At 40.2% G+C, this 13,000-nt stretch overlaps 1 protein-coding gene across 2 annotated transcripts in view; it reads right to left on the bottom strand.

Moving 5' to 3' along the window:
* Positions 1–2,006: 2,006 nt before the first annotated feature.
* The window catches only part of LOC101846562, a 62,894-nt gene continuing 51,900 nt past the window's right edge, over positions 2,007–13,000 (bottom strand). For both annotated transcript variants that reach the window (XM_005092605.3, XM_013079362.2), the window contains one exon: positions 2,007–12,436. In XM_005092605.3, coding sequence (XP_005092662.1) covers positions 7,751–12,436 — 4,686 coding nt within the window. In that variant the 3' untranslated portion in view covers positions 2,007–7,750. The remainder of the gene's footprint in view (positions 12,437–13,000) is intronic.

Below are 13,000 nucleotides of genomic sequence, written 5' to 3'. Positions count from 1 at the left end.
CAAGGCTGCGATTTGGTTCCCAATAATAACATATTTTAGTCATATCCACAAACACACAAAGTCAATATGTCCCTGTTAAAACCCAAAGCACCTCAACAAAGACAGGGAATGTGAGCAACTGCTAGGGGAATGAACAAAATGAGCTGCACAGAGGTGTACTCAACTAGTTGCTTCTGCATGACCAGGGGCGAGGGGGGGGGGGGATGTGACTAATCAAGAGTTCACTTCTCTTAATTAAAGAACAGAAAACAGTAAAGCTAAACCTTGACTTTCGTATGACAGTATGGTATGATTTTCTGAGCAATTCATAAAGATGAGTTAGGCACCATGGACGAGCGAGAAAGGCACATGTGGTTGAACCTACCTAACATTTCTTTGTTGTACATAGGGTGGCAGACAAATAGAATTTGACTGCTTGGTGAAAAGCTGCCATAACTCGGTTTGAAAAGTGACAGATGACGGAGTCTTCCACTGAGCAATCAAATGGCAGTGCGCTAAACTACCTGTTCAAAACAATCACCTGTGCCAACGACCACTTCTCACAGGCCCCCTTGCATTTTTTCGAATCATAATGGCACTGTCCAAGTTGTCCACTTAAGGCCACAGGGCCACCAAACCAGAAACGACCTGATTTACAGAGTGAGTCGCTCTGACAACACGCTGTCATTTCTCAGTATTAGGCTATAATGGTCAAGAGGTCAACGAACGTGCGGCGACAATAAGATATGAAAGGGTTTATTTTGTTTGTTTTTTTAAATAGTTAAATTATTAATATTTCTTAAACAAGATGGTTTACGTGTTGACTTTACTCATTTTCAGCCACCATTACTACAAATGTGTGTCACGACGCAGTGGAATCAGCCACCATTACTACAAATGTGTGTCACGACGCAGTGGAATCAGGCACTCGTCAATTTTGGGGCATATATTTATTGGTGTCATCTTTAAGTAAATTAAAGGGTGTTCATTTGTCTTGCTTTCGATGAAAAAAATAACCGTTTATCTTGAATAGAAGTCGAGATATTTGCAATTGAAGGAGGTGGGGTCGCCTGGTTTCAGAAGTAAAATAGCGAGAAAATGGCCTCCAGAGTTTAGTGACTTCAATAGCTTAAGAGTCCTTGAAAATTACAAATTTACATTTTTAGTGCTTTAATCAACGTTTTTCCATAAAATCCACTCATAAAAGTGTTTTTGAAAGACATACAATGTGTTGAGCCATAAAACAAAAAATAAAAAAATCCGAACAGGCCGAAAAATAGCGATTTCTAGGATTTCATTATTTTGAAGAGCACCTGATTTCACCATGATGCCTCACATTACATATGACATTAAATCTTTCATCTGATCATACAATATTTTTCTAGCTCTTGCTTGGCCTATGGCTGTTGAGTTGGGAGAAGTCGTGTGATTTCGGTGGACACATCCAAAGAGAATGTTCACAAATTGCTAAGGTAAAACCTGGAGCTGTTCCGTGACACAGACGACTTACGGTTGGTTGGCTTCTGGTTTGGTGGACAGGTGGCCTAAGACATAAAAAAATAAAACAGCCATTTTAGAATAACTTTTACTGGGAGACGTTGAAACTAATATAAACACTATTTATTTTTCATACCATGTAATACTTCTTTAATAGTTGTAGCATATCAGGATGAAGGGCCTTTTTCTGTCCCTAAGTAAAGTTTAAGGCAACCAAAAATCAGCATACTTACTGAACAGTCCCATTTTTTAACTAGTGCCATGGTCTCTATCTAAAGCATTTTCATGCATATATGCTATCATAGCACCTTCCCTGTTGCTCATAACAAAAGATGTTTATATCGCTTATCCATATTTCAAAGCTGGCCCATGGAAAAATAAATACTGGTAATTCAGCCAAAATTTTGCCCCCAAAAAAAACAATGACAAAGAGAGACATTGCTTATTTCTCGTCTTCTGCAAAACATTTGTTTTTATCCATTAAGACAAATTGATATACGTTCAGTGTAAAAATTTTGAACAAATTGGTATTTCTGTCATAAGTTGGTAAAAAAAAACTTTTATTTTTAAGATTTTAATAATACGGATGGTCAAAGTATGAAGTCTCACCCACTGACCACCACACTCATCTAAAATAAATCATCTAATTTCCACAAACAAATTGTCAAGTTTTAGGAGAAAAACTAGTCCATTTCTCTCTGTTTTATCTAAGCATGAGACAGTTTAAAAAAATTAAATAAGCATTCACAATTTTTATTGATCCATGTAACATCTTTTTCTTCGGAGAACAGAATGCATGAATGATATATATTATATTCGAACATTGCCCAATGCGCTCTTTGTCCTACTAATCTGTTTTACAGAGACATCTATCAATCTGGAGTGACTGAGGCATGAAGAAAATGTCACTGATAAATCCTTTGTAATATTCCTAGAGATAACACTATTTAGAGACAAATATAGTGGCATCGATTGAAAGAAAAAAAGCTGATAGTGATTAAAACCAAAACCCTCAACACCTAATTTAAAACAGAAAGAACACAACTTATGCTTTTACATAACACTAAGAATCACCATCCATTCCTTTGGGTCTCTCAAAAATGAAGACACATGCTCAACAGGAAAACAAAAGTTCAACTAGACACAGACCAGCCAATATTCTATCAGTCGGGATGTCCACACAATCATACCAATGGTCGTCAAAGCCAGCTAGAAGGGTTCCCACATTTTCTATTATGCAACCCCATAATCATGATGCTTCAGTGCACAATCCATGATATCAATGTAAACATCTGAACAGTAAATACACACACATGTACATGTAGGAAAGTTGATGATTAAAAAAACACAACAAAAACCCAAAAATTTAGAAATTTAAAAATATGCAATAAATAAACAATTTGATTATGTACAATTTCTTAAATCACACTGGACCACTAGATTTTGCCAGTAATCTGACACAAAGAAAAACATACAAAGATTATACAAGCAATTTCCCACCGACCTGGTCCATGTATTGCCTCATAAAGTATAGTTGTGGTAGTGAGATCAGCCACATTTGTTTTCTTTTTCTCTCCATGACATAGCCTGCCACGTCTGGCCACCACAAGAAACCAATTGTACAGCAGCACTTTTACCATCACAACTGAGCTGTCCAATATCTATACATACATCTTGAGGCTAGGTGACTGTAGTATTAAAACTACTGGTCCTTGACACCACTTTCTGTACAATTCTTTGCCTTTGAATAATCTTTTTATAAGAGTGACTCATCCCCCACCACCGCTGCAGGATTCCTCAGCTTGGGGTCAGTTGGAGCTGAGACGGGTTGAACAGTGACTGCTATCAATTTTGCTTTTTTGCTAACATTTGATACAATAATATGACTTCCTGTTTATCTCAAGCCGCTAACCACAGACTATAAGTACTGAAAGATGAATGTTTCCACATTATTCTGTTAGAGAGTGATAATTTTGAGTTTCTAAGTTTGTGTTTGAGGTTTAGATGAAAAAAAAAAAGAAGTTCTGCAGGGCAACTGCTACTACTACAACTACAACTACTACAACTACTACTACTACAACTACTACTACTACTACAACTACTACAACTACTACAACAATACTACAGGGTCAAACTATGAACTCTCAGTCGCTTTTACTCCAGTCCCCCGATTTGCACTCAGTTATGACTCTCTTTTCATCTACAAAAACTGAAAGGACTGAGAATGTTACAGATGTGTTGACACTACGTAGGCACCTGTTATGGCAAATATTTGCACCTTTTACCATCTGACAAAAGGTGACATTCCAATCTCTACCAGTGATGTGTAAACAGTGGACAGCCCCAGTATCACTGAGACGGTCTCAGTCCCTCCTCTCAACTGCCACTTGTAAATTTAAGTCAAGTATAAGGAAAATATCTCCACCAAAGTGTATTTACAATAATTCATTTCATGAACAAAACAAAGGACAAATAAAAAACAAAACAAAGTGGGTAAAACAAGTACTTGCAACTTCCTATCACAATGCAATACGGGGTGCAGTTCAAACATTCTTGCCTCAGTTAAATACAATTTCAACACAGCATTCATTGATTCAGTGTAAAAGTATAAAACTCAAAGTACAGTATCATATAAAAATGTCTCGCACTCTCACAGAGGAGCACTTTAACACATCATTCACATAAAAAAAAGGATGACTTCACCTTTTTTTTTTAGGTTTTAGCAATTTCACCTGCACACACACACAAACTCAAGTTTACAGTGGAGTCCGCTTGAACCAAGCAGGGTTAAATTGAAAGCAGTGGTAAACCGAAGGAAAAGAAAATCCCTGATATTTTTTCTTTTTAAGCAACCTCTCTGCACTGAAAACATAGCTAAACTAAAGAGTATCCGCCAGTCCTGCAGGCTTAAGTTTAAGCAGACTTCACTATGTATATATATATATATATATATGTGTGTGTGTGTGTGTGTGAGTGTGTATGTGAATGTGTGCGTTTTTGTGTGTGTGTATTTAATATGCATAAAGTATATAAATATGAGCATTCGCCAAAATGTGGGGAAAATCTACACTATAAAATAAAACAGTGGCAAAAATAACAGTTTTTAATATTATAGATTACCATGATGACAAAATATTGAGTCTTTACAAATACAAATACCACTTTATATTCATGTTATCTGTCTCTGTGAGTTTGTTATAATAATGAATACAGTTGGCTCTGGCAATGCAATTGAAATGTAATTGTTTTTTACATAAATGTTTGTCATCACTTATGTACAAGTCATTTAGCATATATTTCAACAACGGACACCGTCATATCTCAGAGACCGTTTGACTACTAGCTCTGTCATTTGTTGACCATATGAACAGATGGATGTGTGTGCTTCATGCTAAGACAAAGATTCATGCAAATTGATCAACAATATTTCATGGCTTCCAAGACCCCCATGCGCTCCCCACCTTTTGGCAATAGCTCTTATATATATATATGTATTATACTGTCAGGTATATATTAATAGCTAGTAATCTGCCTAAAAACATTTTTAAAAAACTTGAACAGGTGAGAAAAGACACCAACAAAAATCAGGTCAGAGATGGAACTAATATTTAAAAATCTAGCTACTGAACGATCACAACAAAAATATTAGATGAAAATAGGGGACCTCTAAAACAAAAAGAAATTGCTTCTAAAACTCACTTTCCAAAAACGGAAATAAAATGAGTGCAGCTAAACAATTATAGCTGTATCTAATTACTATGGCACATAAGTTGAATCAGACAGAACAGAAAATGTAAGAACTAAAATTAATTTCATTATACTTCCTCTCCTAGCCCAAAGGAGAGAGACTTATTAAGCTAAGAAAATCTTTCGTGATATACGCTGATCTAACTGACTAATGACAAAATGTAAAGTTCGAAAACAAAATTCGGGGTAACATTCTTATAAAATAAAACATGCCTCATCTGCCAAATTCAAGCCAACAAAAGTTCTGGGAACAAAATAAAACTGGGAAAAGTACGGTATACATCATTCTAGTATGCCCTCAACATCAGTCTTGCTCCTCCCAGACACATATGCTATGAGAGTACAAATGTTCAGCAAGACATAAATCACACACATTCATGTTGTATCAGATGCATCTGTAACACATGTTATGGCACAAACCTCAAAATCATCTTCATGGTGCTAGCTAAAAAGTGGCTATAGAAGCTCCCATACATTCAATTAAGGTGAAACTATAGATTTAGACAGTGTTCTCTGTTACAAATAAAGCAACCCTTGTCAGACGTAGTCACAACAAGACTGATATCCATATACCATGAGAAAAACGCCATTTCAGAGGGGAAGGAGTTGATCAAAACCAAATAAACTGTTCTTTCAAGCATCATCATACTCGACATGTATGACCAAAGGATCACCATACTCATGTATGACCAAAGGCCAATGTTTACATGGAGTATCTTTTTGATACCAACAACAGACGTTTTGTAGAATAATTCTTGTATGTTACAAACATACAGGTAGAAGTAGAAGAACTTTACTATGATATGTATTCACCTGTTACTTGTCCACAGCCACCACATTGAAATGCCTTAACACATTACGACAGCATGCACACATGATACATTAAACAAGTTATGATGACCACACAGCAGTCAAAGAGTTTTCTGTTCCAATACACTTTCCAGGTACACATTTTGAATACACCGGTCAGGCTCAGTACAAAGGTAAAAGAAATAAAATAATTCTCAGGATGTAAAAATTAAATATGAATCTTACTTTGAAGGAGGGCAATTATTGCACTGGGTAGGAAAATGGGAACAGAACTAGATATACGTACGCTGCCCTATTTATTGTCAGAAGGCCAAAGTGTGGCAGGTCTATAAACTTGGCGGAAATCTTATACGCACCTTGCACAGCACAAAAAGCCATTCCAAGTATTGGGGTTTACAATCTGAATCATATCAAAGTGCTTCTGTGAAACAGAACACGACTGAAATTCCAACAACGAAACAGAGTAAACCATTGCCTGTGGCATCACAGAATATTTTGCATAGCGAGTCAGAACACACCCTAAGGTCATGGAGAAGACAAAGTACAACTACTGCTATTTGAACATAAGTATCAGGAAAAGCTTAACATGAAACTACCTCTAATTTTAAATGAGATCGAGGTACTTTCTTTTTCACTAACCAGTTGCATGAGCTCCACAAGTATTCTGCTGAAATTCAAATTTTAAACGTTGAAAATAGTGCAGGTACTTTTTAAAAAAAACAAATTGAAAGTATTTTTTCTCTCCCCTGAAAAATGTTGCTTCCTGGGCTCAGAACTGTGGGAAAGCTTGCCGAGGCTTGAGCCATGGCTGAGGAAGACTGCTGTAGCTCAGTGTCTCCAGTGTCTCACAACGCACTGGCATTAGGTGCTTGTCAGTTTTTGGATGTACGAAATTATTGGTGTAATCTTAAGGCCGCCTCATTTGCCTTGCTTTAGATGAAAAAAAAAATTCCATTTATCTTGCATAAAGTTGAAATATTTGTGTTTTTAAGGAGGGGATCGCCTGCTGTCAGTGTCAAAGAGAGATATATATATATGTAAAATAAGCGAGAAAATGGCAGTCAAATTTTGGTGAGCTTCACTATCCTAGGAAACTGCATATTTACATTTTTGTGTGTGCCTGGGATCAACTTATTTCAGTAAAATCTACCCAAAAATGTTTTTATAAATGGACAAATAAAAGTGTTGAGCCCAAAACAAAATATCTGGAAAAAAAAAAATGGTCTAGGGGAAGAAATATGCAAGTTTCTCCAATTTCGTTGTTTTGTGACAAGCTCCTGATTTCACCAACAAGCAAGACATATATTTAGGTTGAGGGTCGATACTTTCCATGACGGTGTGGTCAGGAAAACCATTTATACTGGAGGTTATGTGCAATTTCTGGCAGAGCTGTATCCTTGGGAAAACTAGTCTTGTTCAGATGGCAACCAGCTCCACTTCATGCAATGAAAACAGTAATAAAATCTCCATGGATGTGTTTATATATATCAATGGAGCCGAGCCAAGCCTGAGAAAGAAAATGTACTCTAATTTTTAACAGGATATGTAGTGGGTACGAGTGCCAGTTTACAATAGATTTTAAAGAAAAGCTGGAAAAAGTAATCAAATTCAGTAAAATGATGCATGTAGAGTAAAAATTAAACAAATTTACTCTGCATCTGCTTTCATAAAGTTGACCACTTAAAAAATAATGCAGCTGCCGCATTCCACAGGAACTTCATTCACACTCAGCTTTAAGAGACAGTTCATTAGGATCTAGCCCTGGCTCTGAAGAAGTCAGCACTTTGCCATTCCCATCAGTAAGGTCTGCCACCTGACCCACCCTCACAGTGGACTCGGCCTTCTTTGCTGCACTCCCGGATGGGCCAACACACATAGACTGGTCCAGATCCACCGGGTCTGGGATGAGCGACAAGTTGACTGTGTGAGGTTTAGGCAACCTCTGCTCCTTGAAACCCGATACCAGAAACTCGTACATGCTCTGCCGCCGGCTCATGACAACCTGGTTGGTCCCATTACCACTTGGGGATGGAAAGCCCTCATTCCTGCCTGCCCTACTAATACTTGCATGATCTAGTCCTGGTTCAGTTTCTGATTTGTGCATCACTCCATCGTTAATATCTGCATGAGAAAGTTGAGCATTTGAAGGATACTGCACTCCCTGAGTTCTTTCATTGACAGAATATCTCAATGCTAAAGAATTTTCATGTGTCATCTTTGTGGTGAATGAGCAATCTTTTGTCATCTCGGAGAGAACATCACTTCTCAAAGGCTGTGAATTATTGCAGTGGAATTTCTCAAGTCCGTTCAGATCCACCGCAACATTAGAAGTGGTAGGACAGACTGACACAACAGTATGACCAGGCAGAGAAGTGGGCCAAGGAGACGAAACCTGTGAACTGTGAACCTGTCCTAGAGATGAAAGATTTGACTGTCCTTGTCCATCTTTGCTGGATTGTGTGTCACCTCTCCGAGTTACCGATGCTGAAAACTCCATGTTTCCCTCAGGAAAACCATGAACATGCCCTGATGATGTGTTGGAAGATCCCAGTTTACCATAACTGGGCTGTAAATTCTCTCTTTGAGCAACAAACTCTAGAAATTTTATATCTTCATCAGAAGAAAAATCTGCAGCCTGTGGCAAACTGGGGGTTATGTCTCCAATTTGAAAATCAACCTTTCCAGACGACAGATGATCATCCATCTCTAGAACACTCTCCAACATTTTCTCTTTCAAATCTGCCTCTGTGGCTTCTCTGAGCACTGCATCTTTCATGGCCTCTGCTTCCTCACTGTTCTCGTCTGACAGGTTGAGAAGCTCAATCCACTGGTTGTATGGCCCCGTGACACTAGTATCTTGGTGCACCCACCGTGTCACGATTGTGTTCGTTGTCGGGGAAAAGCCTTCAACTGCATTTGGGTCCCACGCAGAGTGTAAATCCCTGTATGAACCACCAGACTTCTCTAAATCATCCACCTGGAACTTCAACGGTTTTGTCTTTGACTCAGAGTTTTTCAAGTTTTCCTGGATGCGCAAGTCTGCCAGAGTGGAGCTCATCTTACTGGAAAAGTAGCCATTGGTGAGCCTAGGCAGACAGGAGACTTTTGGAAATGCTTCTTTCATATACTTCGGGAAAGCGATGTACATGCATGCAAACATTACAGGTGTGATCTGCTCTAATTGGGAATTGTCCAAGTAACGAGGGAACCGTAAAGGAAATACAGTTTCTTTTGCTTCTGAGAAGTTAAATACTTTCCCAAAGGAACCTTTAGTTAGACTGGGGAAAGAAGAGAGTTGACTTAGCTCTCCTTTTGAGAAACCATTTGCTTCTAATTCTTCTATGAGTTTGGCTTGCTCCGCAAGACTCTTTCGCTCCTCTGTTTTCTTCTCATACTCCTCAAAGCCATGTCGAGCTAGGTTCAAGTTCTTGTGTTGGTAAAAAACCAAGCTGATGCGCTTCGGGTGGTATCTGTTGGGTTCTTTCAGAGCAGTGGTTGCATGCAGCTCACGTTTTGCCACTTCAAAGATGACAGCACCGTGGCACAGAGCAATGGCCACTCCACCCATGGCCGGGTCCTCAAACACTTCACGATTGTCGTTAATCTCCTTACTGACCACAACAGAGGAGTCAATGACCTTATAGGGGGGCTCCAGTGGGCCTTCTACATTACTAGGCACAACAAACCCCTCCGACTTATGAACTTTAACCTTCTCCCCAAACATTGGCCCATCTGGGTGGACACTGACACCAGTGCCACCTACAGTGACAACAGTAGAGGTGGGAGTAGCATAGGGTTGCTGCTCATGGTGAAACATTTGTTCTCCTTTGAGAGGGAGACACTCGGATACCCTCGAAACCGCATCTGTGTGAACTACGGTAATGTTCTCGGTCTTCTGCCCACAATCGACACCTTGAGAAAAGATTGTGCCAGACACCTGCTGTGATGTCTGCTGCATTTGTGCCGGCAGCACTGCTTGACTGTGCAATGATTTTTTGTCAAGAGGGTCTATCTTAATTTGCTGAAGAGCCTGAGGAAGTTGACTTACGAAATTTTCCTCCCTTGGTTCTTGCTTAACAAAACTCTGATTGCCTTGTTCTTCATTACAGCTGGGAGAGTTTTCATTTTTAGATAATGAAGTGCAAAAACTTGAATATGACACAGGGATAGAGTTCTGGCTATGAGCAGACTGCAAGAGCTTATTAATTTCTCCACAAGATCGCCCTGTCAACAGATCGGCAGCTATCAAATTCGTTTTTACTTTTTTCCTGTGAACATGCTCCGACACGCCGGGTTCACTAAAGCAAGATGCAGGCCTGGATGAAGGACCATCCCCGCATGGTTCACTGAGCCTGGACAAGCACCTACCACCATTAGTATTGGGCAAACTGGTAAATTTATCTTCAAACAGGAACTTTGAACTGCCACTGATAGAGGCTTGTGATGGAGAGCAGAGCTGTCTAACACTGTCAGGATCTGCATGTCTAAACAAAGAACTGTCTGCATGTTGTTGATATTCTGGCACACCAGAACACGTAGAGGCTCTAGAAGACGATCTAGACAAACCACTTTGTAGGCCCAGGCTGGTGTTAGGGCGGGAAGGCTGTTGGGGGTGGGCTGAAATGTCCCCAGAACTAACTGGCTCCGGAATAGAACCACTCTGCACCAAAGTCTCCCTACATTTCACTGGTTCCTGCAGCGACAAACTGCGATACAGGCCAGTGCTACTACATAGAGTGTGGGCCACACTTTCCCTGTAGGTAGGTAAAGGCTCCCCAAAATGCACAGGCTCACTAACATTTTGAGGAATGGATGACAACTGGGAATGGTTTGGAGGACAATAAGGAGGAGGAGGTCTTCCAGTAGATGCAGTTTTTGACAGAGAATTATTGCCTGGACTCTTATTCAACTGATGGGAAGAAGTTACAGAGTTATCCTGACCCCCTGACTTCTGCTCATGAGCGCTTCCTACGTAACTACGCTCCTGTCTTTGCTGAACGTGAGAGTAATTCTCCCTATTCTGTGTCAAAGCAGTTTGATCTGCACCAGTCAGGTCCTGCCCTGCTGTACCAGGGTTGTACTGTGTGGCGAGTTGCATGTTGTTTGTTTGAGCATGTGGCCTCCTTTCTTGATCTGACAGTGACTGCATGGACGGTAATGTATTGCCTCGAAAGTCTTGTCCTGGCTGAGACAGCATAGATGGTAGTGTGGCTGTGTGTGGAAAGTCTTGTCTTTTGGGATGTGTGAATGTGTGGTCAAAATCTTGTTGAAGTGGAGTGTTGGCAGTGTCGGGGAGCTGAACTGAGTCATGATAAACAACAGGGCGGGGTGTGCTTGAAATTGGTGGCATCCCCAACTTTGCGACAGGAGGAGGGTGCACCGAAGGTGTCAGAGGGCGAGGAGACGGTAAACTGAGCGATCGAAATAAAGCTTTATTTGTTGATGCCTCCAAGTTTGGTGTATTCTGAACATTAGGAATGGACTGGAATTGATGTGGGTGCTGCCGCTCTGCTGGAAAAGGCAAATTATTTGAAGTGGACACAGATGCAGAAGAGACAGAAGTCCTCAAACTGGCCATTGGTCGTGGGGATAATCCAGAGTGTGGTTGTGATGCGAGAGACGATGACAATGATGGAGCATGCTGAGGAGTTTCAGATGGTGGGCTGTTCATTTGGTCCAACCCACCCATCTGCTGCTGCCTTTGATTCATCTGATTTTGCTGCCATTGCTGCTGAAGATACATTTGATCTGCGACTGATGGTTGATGAACAACCCAAGATGGGCCTGCTGCCGAAGAAGAAGTTGAGGTGCTGTTAGAAAATGAGGGCTGCCTCTTGCCTGCTGGGGGTCTCTGCAGGGACACAGGGGAAGAAGATACCCATGTCTTGGGAGGAAATACTCCGTTGGTATAAAAATAATCCCAGAAGCTGGTGTAGAGCTCATTAAAGCCTGGTGTGCCTTGCTGGGACATGAGTTCTGGCCAAGACATCCTCTCTTGATCTCCACTCCTCATCAACGGTTCCACATCATTGTTTTGGTATTGCTTCTTAGGAGGACTCACATCATGATGGTAAGGGTGAGTCCCGTTGCACGTAGAACCCATTTTCTGGTCCGTAGCTTTCTCCAAAGGGAAAGACTTTGATTTGCCGATCTTCATCTTTTTTGGAGTCTTTTCTTTCTTCCCCAGTGTTCGATTTCTCTTGCATGGCCTGTAGGGAGCTGATCTAAATCGAATTTGAGTCTTGTACTGAGACAAAACCTCCAAGGACCCAGCCTGTACTTTGTTCATCTGAGCCCCCATAGAGCCAAACTCATCTGTTTGGTCTAGGATGTACAGAGGTAACACGTGGAACTGTTCATCGTCTGCTTTCCCTGGGCCTCGATGCTTTGTCAAGTTCACAACCTGAAATATAAAGTATATAGTTAAGAACCTGGAGTCAGAGTGAAACATTCACAGGGACTGATGCACGTCTTAGAATAGTAACATTTCAATAACTCTTGACATCATCATCCATATATCAGTTACGTTACCGTCACTAAACAGTACTAGCAAATTTTCGGAATAACTCAATTCTATTCCGTCCACATCTTTCCTGTGATCCACCCATTCTTAAAAAAAAAAAAAAGTATTTCAGTTTCAAAACAAAAAACTTTTAAACAGCAGATAGATTTAATTGAAGGACGTGGGGGCCCCCTCATGCCAGAAGTAAAATCAGCAAGAAAATAGCCGCCAAAATGTAGGTACTTCCTAAGCTTGAGTGTGCCTTGGAGACTGCAAATTTACATTTTTTTGTACCTTTGATCAACGATTTTCCCACAAAATACACTCAAAAATGTTTTTAGTTGTGCTGTGCGCGAAACAATATTTTACCACTCGCAAGTGCTCTAGCGCTTGTGCAAGGCTTAATACTATTTGAGAGCTGGAACGCTCAAGCTAACGAAGGCTACTAAATACTTTAACACTCTT

Source organism: Aplysia californica, unplaced genomic scaffold (assembly GCF_000002075.1).
Source record: "Aplysia californica isolate F4 #8 unplaced genomic scaffold, AplCal3.0 scaffold00049, whole genome shotgun sequence".
Taxonomy (NCBI): domain Eukaryota; kingdom Metazoa; phylum Mollusca; class Gastropoda; order Aplysiida; family Aplysiidae; genus Aplysia; species Aplysia californica.
This window is presented reverse-complemented; position numbering and strand designations above follow the sequence as displayed.